This window comes from Euprymna scolopes, chromosome 2 (genome assembly GCF_053919585.1).
Source record: "Euprymna scolopes isolate OS-2025 chromosome 2, ASM5391958v1, whole genome shotgun sequence".
In the NCBI taxonomy this organism is placed as follows: domain Eukaryota; kingdom Metazoa; phylum Mollusca; class Cephalopoda; order Sepiida; family Sepiolidae; genus Euprymna; species Euprymna scolopes.
Genome location: NC_136483.1, coordinates 33,902,028 through 33,920,695, shown reverse-complemented (window position 1 = coordinate 33,920,695; position 18,668 = coordinate 33,902,028). Strand labels below are relative to the sequence as shown.

The window sequence follows — 18,668 nt, the reverse complement described above, 5'->3', positions numbered from 1 at the left end:
AATTCATACTAGAATTATGCATATGGAAATGCGGCACAACGAATAAAGTTGTTAAGTAATAATCAATTCTAAGTGGCAGTTTTCTGAAGGTTAGAGATTCTGTAGAATATATGACAGTCTCATTCTAACATTTTATATTCATTTTTATTGAGCATCTTCATTAAATATGTAATGAATGGATGTTAGTTAAAGTCCATGAGTCTGGACAATGAAAATGATACTGAATCCACAATAGGAAAAAATTATTCAAAAGTCTGTACATAAAGAGTTTGAGTAGTTTAAAGGCTGGCAAAGTTCATATTGTTTGTAAGTTTGTGTGTCAGAATGGTATTGAGAGTAATTCCACATGCTGATTGCCATTTTGGATAGTGAAGTCTTCATGTCAACGATTTAATTAGATGTCTGTCTTTAAAAGCAGACTTTCAAGGAAGATAACTTTATCTAACTCATTTAAGTTATGAAAATTCAAAAATATTTAATAAAAATCAATGGATTTCTAATTCCTTAAATATGAGTTTCTTCTAGACTATTTTCGTTGATGGAACAAAGAATTGTGATACTACCAAGTTTTAAGGATTTTATATGATGTGTAACCAAGCTAAACTTCTGCCAGCAACCGAATGTAACTTTAATCTTCAAATTTATCCTTCCTCTCTTGATTAAACCAACATATCAACCATTTACTTTCAGTGAAAGAATAACTAAGTAAAAATAGAGATATAGAAACATTGACTGAACTTTAGCTCAAAACTTTTATGTTGTTGACCATCTTTTTCAAGCATTGCTTTGTTGAACAGTATCTCTTTCTACCTGATCTTAAAGGTATCCCTCCCATCAATCATCCCAGATAAAAAATTGCACTTACAGAACTTTCTCTAAATTTCACTTCAAAAGTATTGATTACAGCCAAGAAACATGTTTTATATATTAGGGACCCTACAACAATAGTGATTACGTGGATTTTGACAAAGGGTCACACAGTGTATGTTATCATAACCCAAATCTGCAAAACAGAATAATTCTCAGAGAAGAGTGATGTAAAGTTGAGGCAAGGGGCATCAGGTCAAATGGTAGACAAAACAGAGGTATGAAGAGATGACGAATTATGTATTGGATGTCTTCAAGTCCAATGTTAACAAATTCCTAATGAACCGCCCCCTTAATTAAACCCTTCATCAAATCTCCACACTAACGTAATGTACTTGCAATAACCCTTATCCCTGAGTGGCTTCCGGGCCTTGATAAGTGGTGATCACTGTGTAAAAAAAAAAAAAAAAAAAAATTATGTCAGTTTTTCAAGCTGAGATAAAACAGCAGTTTTCAAGTCAGTCTGTTCAAAGGAAATGTTACACTCCCTCACTCTCTCTCTCTTTGTGTCTCTTTCTCCCTCCTTCTCTCCCTGATTCAATTCTCTCCAAAATAAAACCTTGAAGTAAACTCAGCAAACGTCTTCTTGTATTACTTTCTACATAAAAAAGGAGCTTATTGTATAGCAATCACAGATGAAACAATGATGAAAAAAAAAGCTACGATAAAAGAACTACATATAAATACTTCACGTATAATAAAAAAGACAACAGTTTTTGTTAACAAAAACATTAAACATACAACAGAAATGAGATAGACAAAGTGGACTAATCCATTCCTTTACTACCAAAAGATAAACTCATCTAAGAATTACTTTGTTTATTCTGACTATAACAACCTACCATCTTTCATTTTCTTTAATTTGTCGCTCTTTATCCTGGAGGATATCATCTTTCTCGTCATCAAGATTGTCCCGCTGCCGCTGCACTTCTGTATTGGCTGCCTGTAATCTTTCATTCTCTGCATTCAATGCTTCAATCTGCTCATTCAGTGTCTCTCGTAACTTCTCCAACTGGGTGCGTTCATTCCCAGTTAGATTGAGAACATTCTTCATTCGATCTCGATCACGAATCGTATCATCCACATCTCGCCGTCTGCAGAAGAAAACAAATAAAAGAAAAAATCACAGTTAAACTAACAAATTTATTGTTACTTTTTTGTTGTCTTTTTAATATATTTTATTAATACTTTTAATATGCGTATTCACTATACTTAATGAAAAACTTAAATGTATTTGGGTCAATCTATATATCTATAAAAGTGAGCGTGTGTGTGTGTGTCTGTGTACATTTCCCTACGCAATAACTCTGTCAATTTTAAGTCTACAGACTCGAAATTTGATATACAGGGTACTGAAAATTGGGAAAATCGATGTGATTGGTTTTCGGACAGAAATTTGGCTGTTAATGGGTCAAAGTTCAACGATTTGACCTTTGAGAACTCTACCAAGCTCCTCCAACAATTTTGGGTCTAAACACTTGAAATTTTAGATATAGGTTCCTTAGACATGGATCTAACTTGATAACTTGATTTGAGCCCAAAACAATAAATGTTAAGGCGTCATAATAGGGGTCAAAGTTAAAAAAATTGACCGCTTTTTTTTTGTTTTTTTTTGCTTAACATACACCTCCAAACACCCGGGCAACGCCGGTCTGAAATGCTAGTTTGAAATAAAAGTAAAAAATATATGATTAAAACTATAATAAGCGATTAAATCTAAAATAATTAGCATAAAACTGATAAAATACTGTTGGATAAAAAATATAATTCAATGTAAATTAGAGAGGTTATTAAAGAATTTATGTAAAAGGAAAAAGTAAATTTGTAGAATAACACCCCCTGCTGAACCTACGCCAGCTGCCATTGTAATGAGATTGTACTTTTATCTTTTAGGTGATTATTTATGGACACTCTGAAAAACTTAGCAGAAAAAAAAAATAAAACAAAAGAAACAATATTTTAGAATTTAGAATGGGGATCAATTTTGTATAGATTTAGGTGCATGTTTACATTGGTGATCTTATAAACCAACACATTTCAGGTAAAAACATTATGTACTTGAAGTGTAAAGGCGAAATTAGTATAATTTTTTTAAAAAAATATGAAAAATAATCCAGAGGATGATGTGCTAAAAGTATTTGAAATAAAAATTTGCCACAATCATGCTCCTAGATCTGTGTTTAAAGATTGCAGACCCTTAATTTAAGTAAATTTGTTAAAGGTTACCTCCCTTGTTTATCATATTAAATTCATCACAACTCTTCCACATTAAAACATAATAAAACTCAATAAATTATTTTTTTTTACTTGTAATTATTTTTCTACTTTATCATTTTTAAGAAGTTTTGGAATTTATACTAACTTGGCATCACACATAAGTAGGTAATAATGGTTTCACCTGAAATATGTTGGTTTAAAAGATCACCAATGTAAATAAGAACCAAAATTTAATGCTATTGTAGGTTTTAGAATAGTTAACTTGGAAAGGATACATTTATAAAGAAGAATATATATATATATATGCATATATTTCCCCATAAACACACACGTGTATGTTTATTCAATTATATTTCACCTTTTATTTATACCAGTCCTTTAATTTATGAAGCTGAATGTAACTACAAAGTATATACAAATAAATGACAAAAGTCTATATTCAAAATTTCAAGATGTTGACCATCTTACAGTATATTTCTTTAAGTACATTGAAATGCTCAATTCTTGACAGCACCTGTTTCGTAGTGCAGTGTATATATAGAGATACATTTATTTATATAAAAAAAGAAATTATACAGGGAAATCAAAACTCACGCATTGTCCACTTCATCTCGAAGCATAATTACATTCTGTTCAAGTCTTCGTCGGTCGTTCTCTCTATCGTCCATTGTCTTTCGGAGGGATGCATTCTGATCACGGCTGGCATTCAGTTTTGCACGCAACTCCTGTACTTGCATCTGGCGTTTATTCAACGCTGCTTGCACAGCTGAGAATGTTGCATCTGCAAATGCAGGGGAGCGTGACCTCCCTAATGGTGAGATGGAACGATTGCGTTTAGTCGGGGATGAAGTACAACCAGGAGAGGTAGAGCGTGGACGGAAGGATGAGCTGACAATTGGGGTTTCAGATGCATCAGCTTCACCGATACTTGACTGGTCAGCATCATTGATAACAGCTTGAGCAATGTCCCTCAAGGCAGCATGTACTGTGTCAGTTTCCATGCGTCTCTGACGCGCAGATTCAACTTCTTCATCTCCGTATTGCTGTTCCAGCTGGGAGAGTTTGCGATGGAGGCCATTAATGATACGTTCCTTCTCTTCAACTTGTTGGTGAAGTTTTTCATTAAGGAGGGAGAGTTCATTTATCCTGAGTAATAAAAAAAATTGATAATATGAATTATTCATATAAAAATGAATTATTCAATATTTAGTATCATAAAATTAAAAAAAAATAATTCAGTGATCATTATTTCAATTAAACATGTGATATTGTGGACAAACCCCCGTTGGGGAGCATTAGGAACTGATTCATAAAAAACAAATTGTTGTTGAAGTAAAAAGAAGCAATGACCCAGGACAATGGAAGTGAAATGATTCACCAAGGGGTATAAAGGAAGAAGGATGAATAAGATAGGAATGGCTGATCAGGCTGGGGCAGAAATAGTCAGTTTCTATTTATGAGACAAAAGACTGGACATAGGATTTCCGGTTTTGAAATCACTATATTTAGAAGTTTGGAGTTAATTTACAACAGTTTTCAGTTTGCGACCCAGAGCAGATTGGAAAGAGTTTTTAGCAGATGAGAAGATGAATTGATCAGCTGACTGACAAAGATACTTCAAAAGACAGCTATCAACAGACATTTAAGAGATTCTTTTTCTACAAGTGTGGTATCACACACACACACGGAGCACAACTAATTTATACATGATGTGTTGGAGTTTGTTTTGTTTTGTAAACCAGTGCTTGCACACTTTGTGATCGCCAAGACGTGGCCAAAATGAGAAAAAAGATGGAGATAAATAGAAAACCATAGTAAACAGTGTTCGGTCAGCAGCTGTCAAGAGGGGCAGCATAATTCTACATACATGCAAAAAAGAAAAAAAAATTTTTTTCAGAATTTTTCCATAAGTCTCTGCATTGTTTGGAATTGTTTAAAAGCAAAAATTGTTTTAATCTTTTAGAAATATTTGTTTTAAGGCAATTCAAAATGGCAACAAATCAAACAATGCTCCAAGTTTGAACAGAACTTTTCCGTACATTTTTGATGGTTGAGAAATAGAAGAAAACATCTTGAATGTGCGCCTATATTTAGTTGCCTCCTCACAAGGCCAGAGTTAGGTACAAGGTCAGTTTTGAATGTGGAAAAAAATCCAGCTTCCTAAAAAAAATGGTACTCTGATTTGGGATGAAAATAAAAATTGCCTCGGTCTAGAAGGATTTCTGCCTCAATGACCAAGGACAGAAAAGATGAAGTATATATAACAAATACTACACTTTGTACAGACAAATATGTGTGATGTATATAATTATAAAAAGATCTTCAATCTTCTTGGGTTATTTTTCACAAGGACAATGCAAGATCTGATACTACAAGGACAGAGGAAACCAACAGGTTGGGAACAGCTACCAAACCGTTTTTAAAGTCCAGAACTGGCACACTGATTTGCATTTGTTTAACCTCTACAAAGAATTTCTGTATGAAAGATAAGTTTTAAGTGATAACAAAGTGAAATCTATTGTGAACAAAAGGCTAAAAACTCAATCTTTCAAGTCCAATATAAACAAGTTCTTATTGTGCAGTTATCTTAAATAACTAAATTCTACCCAATTTCTATAACTACTGTTTATTATGCTGTTGTCTCACTAACCACCTTACACTCATTGACCTCTTATCCTCCAGTGGCCTTATGGTCTTGATAAGTGGCGATTCCCAAGTAAAAAAAAAACATCATCATCTGTCTGATTTTACCAACTTAAAAAAAAAATATCTTAATATGAAAAAGAGATAGAATTCTTCTTTTTCAGGAGACAATTTCATACTAGTAATGAATATGTCCTTAGTTATAGATCCGACAGAGTGCCATTCTGGCATCTTCTTGCACTGCTTTGTTGAGCCGAGGTATTATTCTTTGCAGTTCTAGAGGGTTCACGCTCCCAGGCTTTACCTTCTCATACTTTTAGATGGGGTTAGTTTATTGGCAATTGCTCAAAGCACTTCTACCGGGAAATGTCAATGGTGCTGCTCAAGCATTTTATTGTCGTACAGAGTGCTAAACTTTTTGAATGCTAGCTTTTCAGTCCCAACTTTACAACCTTGTATTATATCTTCCCGCCATGGGAGGGAAATAAATGGAAGAGTTCTTTGTTTTGACTTTTTTAATTTTGTTAATTTACTTATTTATTACTACTCCTTTACGAGCATAATATATTCGTTTAGCAAGCATTTAAATAAATTATTATTAACTGCAATTCGATATTAAGCACTACATTTTTCACAAACTCTAACCTTGGCATATTCATTGCGATACTTGTGCAGTATAATGCGATTTCAAATAAATGCCCTTTTAGGTAAAAACATTACATACGTAATTGTCATGTCGAAATTAGTAATAATTCCAAACAGTCCAAAACAATTATCAAGTAGAAAAATAATTACAAGTAAAAATAAAATTTATCGAATTATGAAATTCTATCATATTTCTTAATGTTGAAGAGTTCTTAAAATCCAGGGGAGGTAATTGCAGTCTACGATTTTGATAAAATGATTGTAATCTGCCATTTCAAAATAGAAAATGGTAGACCGCTAATTTTGATGTTTTTTGTAAAAAATAGTTCAAGCAAACCATCTTTGAATTTCTACTAATTTCAACATGACATGTAAGTACGTTAGTGTTTTTTAGTTAAAATGCATTCCTTGAAATCTCATGATACCTCAGAAACACCTTAATTGCTACTTATTTACTTTACTGACTTTATTTCTGGTATTTTTACTCAAACGATACCTAATATAATGTTGGACATAAATTCTAATGCTAACTATATAACAAGTCCGTTATACACAACACAATTCTGAAGAGATTATAATAAAAACGTAAAAACAGATTTACTAAAGATCTTAGGGGATAAATTATTATTTTTTTATGTATTTTATTTCCATGGAAATCTCTTCAAACAAGGTGTGAAGCCATTTAATATAAGGAGCTAACAAAACGAAAGGTGATTATTGTAAAGACAGGAGATGACTTTGGACAGGGCTTGGGTGCTATAAATAGGAGGTAACAGGAAGAGACTTCTACAAGCCTGTAATTCTTGGAAAAAAAGGCTACTAGAACAAGAAGCTGTATATAGCATGGAGGCATTAAAACAGCTGAATTGATGGAGATCACTAGATCAAAGAGTCAAACAAGCTGGAACAAAGGAAGCAGGGAATACATCAGATTTTTGTAAATATTTTGTAATAAATATTCAAAATAAACCAGATATTTATTTATAAATATTCATCTTTCTCTAATTGTGTGGCCTGTTAGTCAAAGACAGCACCTATGTCAGGTGATGCCTCTTTCAAAAACAAAGGTTTGACTACTGTAGGAGTTTCATTTTTCACTTTGTAATTTTCTTTGTTTATTACCAGCCCCATGAACTAAATTAACTGTTTATATAATAATATCATGAGACAAGTATCGACAAACAAAGTAACATGATACATAAAATATTATGTCAAAAAAAAATTATATTATTTAAAAAAAAAATATACAGTAGAACCCCGGGATACAGTAGCCCTGGGATACGGTAGCCCCGGGATACATTTTTTTCAGATTACGATGTGGAATATGATGTTTTTCCAGCCCCTGGTTATGGTGTTACTTATAATGTTATTTTATTTTATACATGTGTATTATATACCATACTGTATTTTGTTACTAATTTTTAATATGTACTGAATAAAATTTTGCTTAGGCCCTACCATTGGTAGATCTTGTTTCTTGTCTAGGGCAATGAACGCCGTTTCCCCCACTCCCGACACACCCCACCCCTTAAGCTGGGCACTTGAGAATGCTTGAGTACCACATATGCCTGAGCAATTAGATTGGGTTGACCTTCCTCTGATGGGTTGAGGGTACCGGATTGACAGTTACTGGCTGCTGTTTCCGACTGGTAGTACAGGTGCCCTAACTCTTTGGTAGCGCTTAGAGCGGCTGCTCCATCAACAGTTGAATAATATCGGGATGTTTGCAGTGCCATGGCGCGCATGGAAAGGGACCCTGCACTCATCCCCGGTGGGCTTTCCTGAGGCCACAGTCCTAGTTGATGGAGGGTCAGCTGATGGTCTACTTGTGATGCATGTGTGATATTCTGCATAACCTCCTGTTCGGCTTCCCCTAACCCAACTGAAACTCGTTAAAAAACATGATGACAGTACAATCTAAAAATAAGCTTAAACCAGGCTTAGGGACAAACAAATCCAACTTGCCTCCTCCCTTGAGGCTTGCATTCACACATAAATATCCGTGGGCTTAGAACTAATTTAGCTGACGTTGAAGCATTTCTCCTAACAAATACCCCGGATATCTTAGCACTAAGTGAGACTAACCTACACTCCTCCATCCCCTCTAACTACTTTAACATGCCTGGATATCTCCCACTCTGCCGTAAGGACTCTGACAGACATATGCACGGACTTGGAGTTTACATTCGTAATACCCTTCCCTTGACTAGAGAAACAAACCTAGAAACAGATGATCAAGCCTTTATGTGCTTTAGACTTATCATGCAACACAACATTAGCTACTTTTACTTTCTCTACCGCTCTCCCTCGACCCAAGACTGCACCATAATAAACAAAGTATCTGACAGCATAGACACAGCACTCTCCTTCGACACTAGCGCCCAAGTACATGTATTTGGTGACTTTAATGTCCATCACAAAAACTGGCTTGGATTCTCTACTTATACAGATGCAGCAGGCAGCGCAACTCATAGCTTCTCTGTATCTCACTCCCTATCGCAAATTGTTACTTTCCCAACCCGCTTCCCTGATCAGGAAGAGCAACACGCATCACTATTAGATCTGTTTTTGACCACAGTTCCTGATGATTGTGTAACGAAAGCCGACAGCCCACTTGGGAACGCTGATCATGCGGTAATAATGGTTGAAATCGCCCTAAACTCCAGACCCAAAACTGAAGAGGCAGTGCTCAAAACAACGAGATATTATAAAAAGGCTGACTGGGAAGCTATCAGAGATCTTATCAGAGACGCCCCATGGGGAAATATCTTTTCTCTTCCTTCTGAACAGTGTGCAACTGAGACCACTGAATGGTTCAAAACTGCAATCGAAGCGCATGTTCCCATGCGGAAATTCTATAGCAAGCCCCACTCTCCCCAATGGTTTACTTTGACTTGCGCAACTGCCATTGCTCAAAGGCAGCATGCATTCCGCAGGTTTAACCGACATAAGTCCAGTTCAAACAGACAAAAGTACATAGAAGCTAGAAGTAACGTTAAGAAAGAAATAGCGACAGCTAAGAGGGAATTTACGGAAACCACTAAAAAACGCATCGAAGCACAAAAATTAGGAACTCGTGACTTCTGGAAAATCTACAACAGTGTAGTAAATAATGGGCAATCAACAATTCCCCCACTAACCAACAATCACGAGGTTCTTTGCTCAGCAACCGAGAAGGCTAACATGCTTGCCAGTCGGTTTGCCTCCAACTCTACACTGGACCCTCTAAACCACCCCCTACCTGACTTTCCTATGCGGACAGACGCCACGCTAGACGATCTGGAAATCACCCCTGCTCAGGTGCATGCTATCATAAAAAACCTTGACACTTCCAAAGCATGTGGACCCGACCTCATCCCAGCTGTGCTATTAAAAAAGTGCTCAGCCGAAGTAGCTCCAGTCCTCTCCAAACTCTACAACAAATGCCTTAATGAATCTTGCTTTCCGAGCTGTTGGAAAACTGCTTCTGTGGTACCAGTATTCAAGAATTCTGGCGAAAGAACTGACCCATTAAATTATCGCCCTATTAGCCTCCTCCCACTTTTTGCCAAAATATTTGAGACCTTAATTAACCATGCTCTAGTCCAGCACCTTACAGATGCTAAACTTCTGACCGACCATCAATATGGATTTAGACAAGCCCGTTCCACGGCAGACATCCTCACTGTAATCTCTGAACGCATATACCATTCACTGGACAAAGCGGGAGAGGGCAGAGCGGTAGCTCTAGATATATCTAAGGCTTTTGACAGGGTATGGCATGAGGGTCTCCTCAGGAAGATTAGATCTTACGGTATCACTGGTAGAATACTTAACATAATTAAATCCTTCTTAGATAAGAGAAAAATCCAGGTTGTCCTCGACGGTCGTACGTCTAAACAATATAATATAAATGCGGGAGTGCCTCAGGGATCTATCCTTGGTCCTCTGCTGTTCCTGATATTCATAAATGACCTCCCCGACAAAATTGCCTCTGAGATGGGTATATATGCTGATGACACCACACTCTATAGCAGGCACGACAGGAAAACAAATGAACATATATCTAAAGTAATGGCAGAAACACTAGAGGATGACCTCAAATCAGTAGTGGAATGGGGACAAAAATGGATGGTAACGTTCAATGCCACCAAGACAAAACTGGTTTCATTCAATAATTACAAGAAACCTTCTCTACCACCTATAGCAATGGCCAACAACTCTTTAGCTGAGAATACGTCTTTCAAGCTCCTTGGCCTAACGTTCACAGGAAACATGAGCTGGAACAATTACATCGAGGGCATTGCCAGGGCCGCTGCGAGGAAGGTGGGCTCTCTCTACCGTGCTAGAAAACTTCTAACACCCGAAAGTATCCTGTACCTCTATAAGGCCACTATTCGCCCATGTATGGAGTATTGCTGTCACATTTGGGCCGGTGCATCGGCTACTAGTCTCTCGCTCCTTGACAGGGTTCAAAAGAGAGTCGCAAATCTGATAGGCCCTAAACTGGCATCAAAACTTCAGCCTCTGTCCCATCGTCGAAACGTTGCATCCCTCTGCCTGTTCTACAAGTATTATAATGGTGAATGCTCTGAAGAACTGCAAGCACTTGTGCCCCCACGACGTGAACACCCTCGACAGACCCGACAAGCTACAAAATCCCACCCCCACACTGTAGAGATCCCTAGATGTAAAAGATCTTTCTACTCCAGTAGTTTCTTCCCCAGAACTGCTAGACTTTGGAATTCCATTCCAGGTCACTGCTTCCCCAACTGTACTGACATGCATAAGTTCAAGTGCAACGTGAACCAACATTTCGCTGCCCTAATCCCTACATAGTACCCCAGTAGATGTTTCCCCTGATAGTAGCCCCCTACATTAAAGTGGCAATGTGCCTTGTTCGGGGTGAAAATGTAATAAAAAAAAAAAAATAAAAAAATACAGTGATTTCGCCTTATGATTCCAACTCCAGAACAGATTAATGCCGTATCCTGGGGTTCTACTGTATTATGTAAAAAAACAAATATATATTATGTAAAAAAATTATATTATGTAAAAAAAAAAATGTTTCTTTTATTACGCACTTTGAATAAAATAAATAGATGAAATATTGAAATTATAAAAAGGAAAGTTAAATATGAATTTTAAAAAATATATAAAAACCACAAATTAAGTACCATATTCTTTGTAAAAATTTTAATTCTTTTCATTAAACTGTCTCCATTAAATCATTTTTGCAAAAACTTGATTAACACATTTGAAATATGCTTGATAATTACAAAATAATTTCAATTTTGAGATGAGAAAATTTAAATTAGTGAAAATTGTGAAATGAATTTCATTTAAGCAAAATGTTTAAATATAAAATTTATTTTGGGATTATTCAGATTAACAACTTTTAATTTCAGGTGATATAATCTCTGACCTTCTTCATGTAGATCTTGTTGATCTCGGGGAATATTTCTATCAAACTCGGGAATCTTAAAAGAATTTTGAACATAACTCTTTATTTAATCCATGAGGGTAGCATGCTGTAGTCCTTCAGCTATGACTGGGTAAAAGTTGTAAGCAATTTGCAATTATATTTGCAAACCACCTGCACTGGGATTGAACCTTCAACCTATAGAAGAATATAATAATTACAATTGAATTTTACTAAGTACTTTATCCACTACACAATGAGTCTGCAAGGGTTACACTTGAAATTCCATGCAGATCTGAGAGTTCAACAGAAAGATTCCCGAGTTTAGCAAGATATACCTGAAGAAGGTGGAAGGATATATCAACTAGAACATGGTGTAAATAACACTCAAGATAAAAAAAAACATATAAGTCTGAATCATCAAAATTATATGAATTATCAATCCTTATCTCAAAAATTCAAAAGCAAATTGTTTTATAAAAATTATAATAAATATTGTTTGATCTTATTTATTTTTAAGGATTTAATTGGAGACATCATGCTTTTTTGCTCTAAAATTCTTATTATTCAATTTTATTTATCTTTTTTTATTGGGGGGGGGGTATGGCTTATATTTCTGATTGATATTTAAAAAAAAAATCAAAGTTATTTATTCAAATTTTAGAAAAGTGTTCAGTTTTTGGTGTAAATAATTATGACCAGTATTTATTAAAAACAACTGTTTACACATGCCTTTTTGGAAGATTTTAAAGCTACATAAGAAACTGAAGACCATTCTAAAAATTAAACAGATAACTTTGTGGAAAGAAAATCAAGGCAATACTAATAACAAGAAAAAAGAAAAGGAAAGAAAAAAGAAAAAGAAAAGGAAAGAAAAGAAAAAGAAAAAAAATGAAAAAAGAAAAGGGGAAAAGAAAAAGGAAAATCAAGGCAATACTAATAACAACAAGATTTGTGAAAAATCAATTCAGGCATGTAAAGGAAAAGAAAAAAGAAAAGGAAATAAAAAAGAAAAAGAAAAGGAAAAAAGAAAAAGGAAAAGAAAAGGAAAGAAAAGAAAAAGAAAAAAATGAAAAAAGAAAAGGGAAAAACAAAAAGGAAAAGAAATAGTAAAAAAAAAAAAAAGATAACATTGATTTACAAAGATTTTTATATATTGCAGATTATTTCTAAATATTTGTGTGTACGCATGTGATACAATGTATATTGTTAGTAAAGGAGAAATTTTGGAAATCACCAATAAAAAGAAAGTTTGTTAAGAATGAATTCCGTTTTCTAAATACAAAGAAAAAAAAAAATACTAATTTAGATTGTTATACATTGTAGGTGATTTATATAATAAAATGTATTACTTGGCATTCAGTTCTGCACTGTGTGTGTCATAGCCTGCCTGCAGTTCAATGGTCTCACGAATCTTCTCCCGTAGCTGGTTCTCCATTGCTACCTTCTCTATTCTACCCTTGTCCAAGTTGGCCTATCAACAAAACAAAAACAAAAACGTGTACTTGTAAGAACATGTTATACAATGTTAAAGAGAGCAACTAAAGTTAGATGCGGGTCCAAATTGTGTGAAAAACAAATTGAAATTTGGCATTGACAAGAATGAAGAAAAAAAAACAAATTTGAATTTAGTTTATATATGCAAACACATGTTATTAACTATGGCTTAAATTAATAAAAAAATGAAACATTGTCCTCACCAATTCATATGACTGAAAGAGGAAAAGCAGAAAAAGTGAGAATGGCAATAGAAGACATTGTCTCTTTCCCTTTTTTTAAAAGTTTTGCAATCACTCTAAGCTTGTATTATTTATTATTCGAACTACTGATCTTATTTTGAATGTATTCTCACAACGTTTCAGCCGATATATCCTCCGACCTTCTCAGATGTATCTTGTTGAACTTGAGAATCTGTATGGAACTTTGAACAGAATCTTTTATTTAATCCATGAGGGTAGAATGCTTGTGTTCGATCAGCCATGATTGAATAAAAATCTTAAGTAATTTTCAATTGTATTCTTAGTATTGTCCACACTGATGATTGAACCTTAAACCTTCAGAAGAGTGTCACTTAAGCTACCTCTGTGAATTAAAAAGTTCTGCTTGAAATTCGGTACAGCTTCCAGAGTTCAACGGAAAGATTTCCGAGTTTGACAAGATACATCTGAAGAAGGTCACAGGTTATAGCGGTTGAAATGTCGTGTAAATAATAACACTCAAGATGCCAAAAATAATAATGCTAGGCAAAGTATGTGATCAAGCACAGAGAGATTAAAAGAAAAATAAATAATTTATTTTGAACTATAAAATACTAGCAGGGGTACCCGGCGTTGCCCGGGTGTTTGTGGTGTTAAATTAAAAAAGAAACCGGGGGAGGGGGGGGGATCGAACCCGAAGCCCTGAGGCGAAGTTTGAAAATAAAATCGGCCAGCCAAAATGAGTTACTGAAAGATGTTTAAATTGACAGGTGCACGCACGGAAGTCGTCGTTTGTTATAAGCAAAGTAAAAAAGAAAACAACGTTAAAACTTAAGCGGCGGGGGGGGGGGGGGGGGGGGGGGGGGCTAATCAAAACATTAAAAAAAAACTAATGTAAGACAAACGAACGATGAAAACAGAAAAACGAACATGTGAAAAATGGCTTAAATAAGCCTGTTTCGATATTAAAATTTAAAAAATTGGTGGGTACCCGGGTGTTTTTGGGTGTGTGGTCGGGGGGGGGGGGGGATAAGCGAAGTAAAAAAAAAAGAAAACAGAAAAACGATCGTTACGTGAAAAATGGCTTAAATAACACTGGTTCAATATTTAAATTTAAAAAATCGAAAAAAAAAAAAAAAGAAGACATCTCACACCACGATTCGAACCCAGAACGTTCAGATAATGAACCAATGCACTAATCAACTGACCTAACGCGACGTACATAAAATTTAATCAGTTTTTCAACTATTTAAAGTAAATCAGGTCATGACGTCATCTGACGCATGCGTAGAACCGGTCGTCATTACGAGAGGACTATTTTTGTTGCCCCCCCCCCCCTGTCGAAAATTGTCAATTTCGGGGTGAAAAAATGAACATTTTTGGCCAATTTTTTGAGCGAAGGATGGAGCTTCAATATGATATCGAGTTTGTGAATTTTTGTTCTGTCTGTCGAAAGTTTTTAGCAGACACACAAATATACACACATACATACATTTTCACTTTTATATATATATAGATGTCATGTAAAGCAATAGTAAGATTTTAATTGATTTGCTGAGAATTGAATTCAGGTCAAATGTAGTTTACAGATGACTTATTAAACTCAATATTCTTCACAACTAGACACTGAACTTGTTGTAACTTGAAACTTTATAAAAGACTTTCGTGTCTATGGATCAAAGAGACTACCACTTTGAGCAAATGAATTTTGGAAAATAACCAATATGATTTGTGAGTAATACTTTATTTATTAGGTGCGTCCATGCATATCTATAAAAATTTGGTCAATCTGTCGGTCATCATGCTTCAGTTTGAAATACTAGATTCAGATTTTGCTTGGCCCCATGGATTGTTCATAACTTGCTTTACGTGTTAACACACTTTATGTAAGACTAGCGGGGGGGGGGGGGGGTACCCGGCGATGCCTGGGTGTTTAGAGGTGTGTGTGCTCGGGGGAGGGGGGGTAATCAAAACATAAGAATAAGCAAAGTAAATATTTTTAAATGTTAAATACTAAATTATTAAATATTTTATATAAAAAATAAAACTTAAAAAAATCGAAAAATAAATAAAACACCCAAAAATCTAGCGTACGGCAAACGAACGATGTTAAATGTAAAAATCGAAAAACAAAAACAAAAAAGAAAACAAAAAAACGAATCTTAACACTTCTTTAAAAAATTTGAAAAAAAAAAAAAAAACATAGAACGTGAAAAATGGCTTAAATAACCCTGTTTCAATATTAAAATTTAAAAAAATCAAAAATAAATAAAGAAAAAAGACACCTCACACCACGGTTCGAACTTACAACCTTGAGATAATGACGCTGCCCACTAAATAACTGAGCTAAGACAACGTTGACGTAATTGGATCGGGGTTTTTTAATATTTAAACTAAATCATGTTCTGACATCATTTGCGCATGCGTAGAAGCAAACTTGTCATGAGAGGACGGTTTTTGCTACACCCTCCCTGTAGAAAACTGATGATTTTAGGGTGAAGGAATTAATGTTTTTGGCCTATTTTTCGATATTTGTCGGGCGAAGGTTGGAACTTTAAAATGATACCTATCTGGCGAAAATCTGTGACCCGTGCCCAAAGTTTTTGCAAGACATACAAACACACATATATACATACACACATTTTCGCTTTTATATATATAGATTCCAAATGTTTAAACCAAAAATTGTCTGAGTAATTTTGTAGAGACTGCAGAGGTAAATTTTTTTTAACTTTGACCCCACTTTTGACCCCTTAACATTTATTATTTTGGTCTCAAATCAAAATAAAAAGTTATACTCATGTCCAAGTTTTTACATCTAAAATTTCAAGTCTTTAGACTAAAAATTGGGCAGAGGAATTTGGTAGAATCTGCAAAGACCAACTTTTTCAACTTTGACCTTTTGGCAGCCAAATTTTCACTCCAAAACTGATTAAAATGCTTGCCGCATGTCTGAATACCCGTTATGTATAAATTTCAAATGTTTAGACACAAAATTGGCTAAATAGTTTGCTAGACACCGCAAAGGTCAAATCTTTTGAACTTTGACCCCTTGGCAGCTCAAATTTTTTACCCAAACCGTTTAAAAAGCTTGCCCTATCTCAAATCATCCAGAAAAAAACATCTTTGACACCCTTACCTCTCAGATTTTTTCCAAACTTTCACCATATGTTGGTATCGTAAAAACTAGGGAATCCTGAAAATTTGAGCTTTTAACTCTAAGCGGTTCCGGAAATATAGCAATTTTGGTATTTTACATATATCGCGTCGAGGCGCAAATTCACAAAATTATGAAATTACGTTTTTGGGCATAAATCAATTTCTAGACTAGGTAGAACCTTGAAAATTTGCATAAACAAGGTTTTCCACACGAGAAATCCAAAAATCATGCTTAAAACCTCTAAAAATAGATTGTTTCTGAGTTATTAAACTTTTAAGCTGAGATTTTGGGTATTGGTCTAAGGCGACCCCAAAAAACATGTGGCACTATTGGAAATTGAATTTTTTTTTGTTTCTAGACATTCTTGATAGTCTGAACTTAAATTGCTCTGAAAATGGTGTTTGGTTCTTTCCTCATTAGCTCACAATCGAACCTTAAAGATGGGCAGTTTTACGGGCCTCACTTCTAGACAGCAGTGTACAAGGAGTCACTTGACTTCACCACAAACGGGAAATCCTGAATTTTATTTTGACTTCCTGTTCATTTAAGAAGTGGTATTGCTGCTTTCTGGTGTTTCTTTAAGTTGGCGGTAACTATTTTTTTTTTTTTTTTTTTGATGCAAGAATGCAAGTAGCAGGTAAAGCCAAGTAACCGGATAGGGAGGAAAGGCATTTGTTCAGTAATAAAAGAGAATTAATCTTTAATTATATTCAAATTTGTCCCTGAAATTATTTGCAACAAAGAATTCAATGTGTTTCCATTCTGTATGAACAACTTTGCATCCTGAAACTACCAGAAGTTTTCCGAACCATTAAAAAATAATGTATTTCATGATTTACAAAATTAATCCGTTCTCTTTTACATTCTGGTCATGTGTCATGATTATACATAAACACCACATCTTCAGTATTTACACTTTTGTTTGTTCCCAACAGATTTTGAAATCTTGACTTCAGTTCTTTAATTGTAATGTCAACTTTAGAGCCAATATTCTTTACTTTGTCTTTGATCCAAAAACAGGACTTTCCTTGGAAAGACTCTCGTAAATTTATATAGAAAAGTTATCCCCCACGCTAAAATGTTAATTTTTTTTTTTCAAAATGTCTTCTTTCATATTATTTATAAAGACTCCTTAAACATATTAGGCCACAAAAAGCAAGGTCTTAATTTTTTTGGTCAATGTCAAGTTTCTTTCCAACTCCCCCCAAAACTTTAAAATGACGACTTTAATGGTTTTCCGTGGTGCTGAAAACGAATATTATGTTTAAATTTGGGGCAGATAAGTAGTTTTCATGATATGAAGAAATTACTTTTTCAAAAAGTGGGGGATCACTTTCCTATATAAATTTAACGTAAAATGAGCACCCACTTTCTGGTCACTTAGTAATTTCTTCATATCATAAAACAAATTTAACTGTGATATTCGTTTTCAGCACTCCCAAAAATTGGCGCTGTTTCTTTTTTACTAAGAGATGCGTTCATTTTTTCATCTCATAATTTAGGACACTAATTATGCTGTTAGTAAGTTTACAAAAGCATACTTTTTTCGTTCTTTTTTCATTATAAAACTTGTATAGTTATTAACAGGTGCCTCTGCAGTTTAACATTTCACAAAGATTCTGTTTACATTAGGAGGCGGTTAAGTAAAGTACAGGAGCACCTGGTAAAAACTATACAAATTCTATAATCGAATACCCACCTCAAAAAAAATATAAATAAAATAAAAATATTTTTGTAAACCGATCGTGTAAGCCTACTGACAGCATTATTTATATCCTAAATTATGAAAACATAAACGAATCTCTTAGTAAAAAAACAGCACTGGTTTTCGGTGGTGCTGAAAACGAATATCAGTTAAATTTGTTTTATGATATGAAGAAATTATTAGGTGGTTAGAAAGTGGATGCCCATTTTATGTTAAATTTATATAGGAAAGTGATCCCCACTTTTTGAAAAAGTAATTTTTCATATCATGAAAAATACTTATCTGCCCCAAATTTAAATGTGATATTCGTTTTCAGCACCATCGAAAACCATT

General features: G+C 34.5%; 1 protein-coding gene across 8 annotated transcripts in view; it reads right to left on the bottom strand.

Annotated features, from left to right (window-relative positions):
* LOC145290702 (uncharacterized) overlaps nucleotides 1-18,668 on the bottom strand; it is a 576,300-nt gene that overhangs the window by 120,282 nt on the left and 437,350 nt on the right. For all 8 annotated transcript variants that reach the window (XM_080136503.1, XM_080136504.1, XM_080136510.1 and 5 more), the window contains 3 exons: nucleotides 13,126-13,247; nucleotides 3,679-4,230; nucleotides 1,710-1,961 (listed from right to left, as the gene is read on the bottom strand). In XM_080136503.1, the coding sequence (XP_079992629.1) occupies nucleotides 1,710-1,961; nucleotides 3,679-4,230; nucleotides 13,126-13,247 (926 nt within the window). The remainder of the gene's footprint in view (nucleotides 1-1,709; nucleotides 1,962-3,678; nucleotides 4,231-13,125; nucleotides 13,248-18,668) is intronic.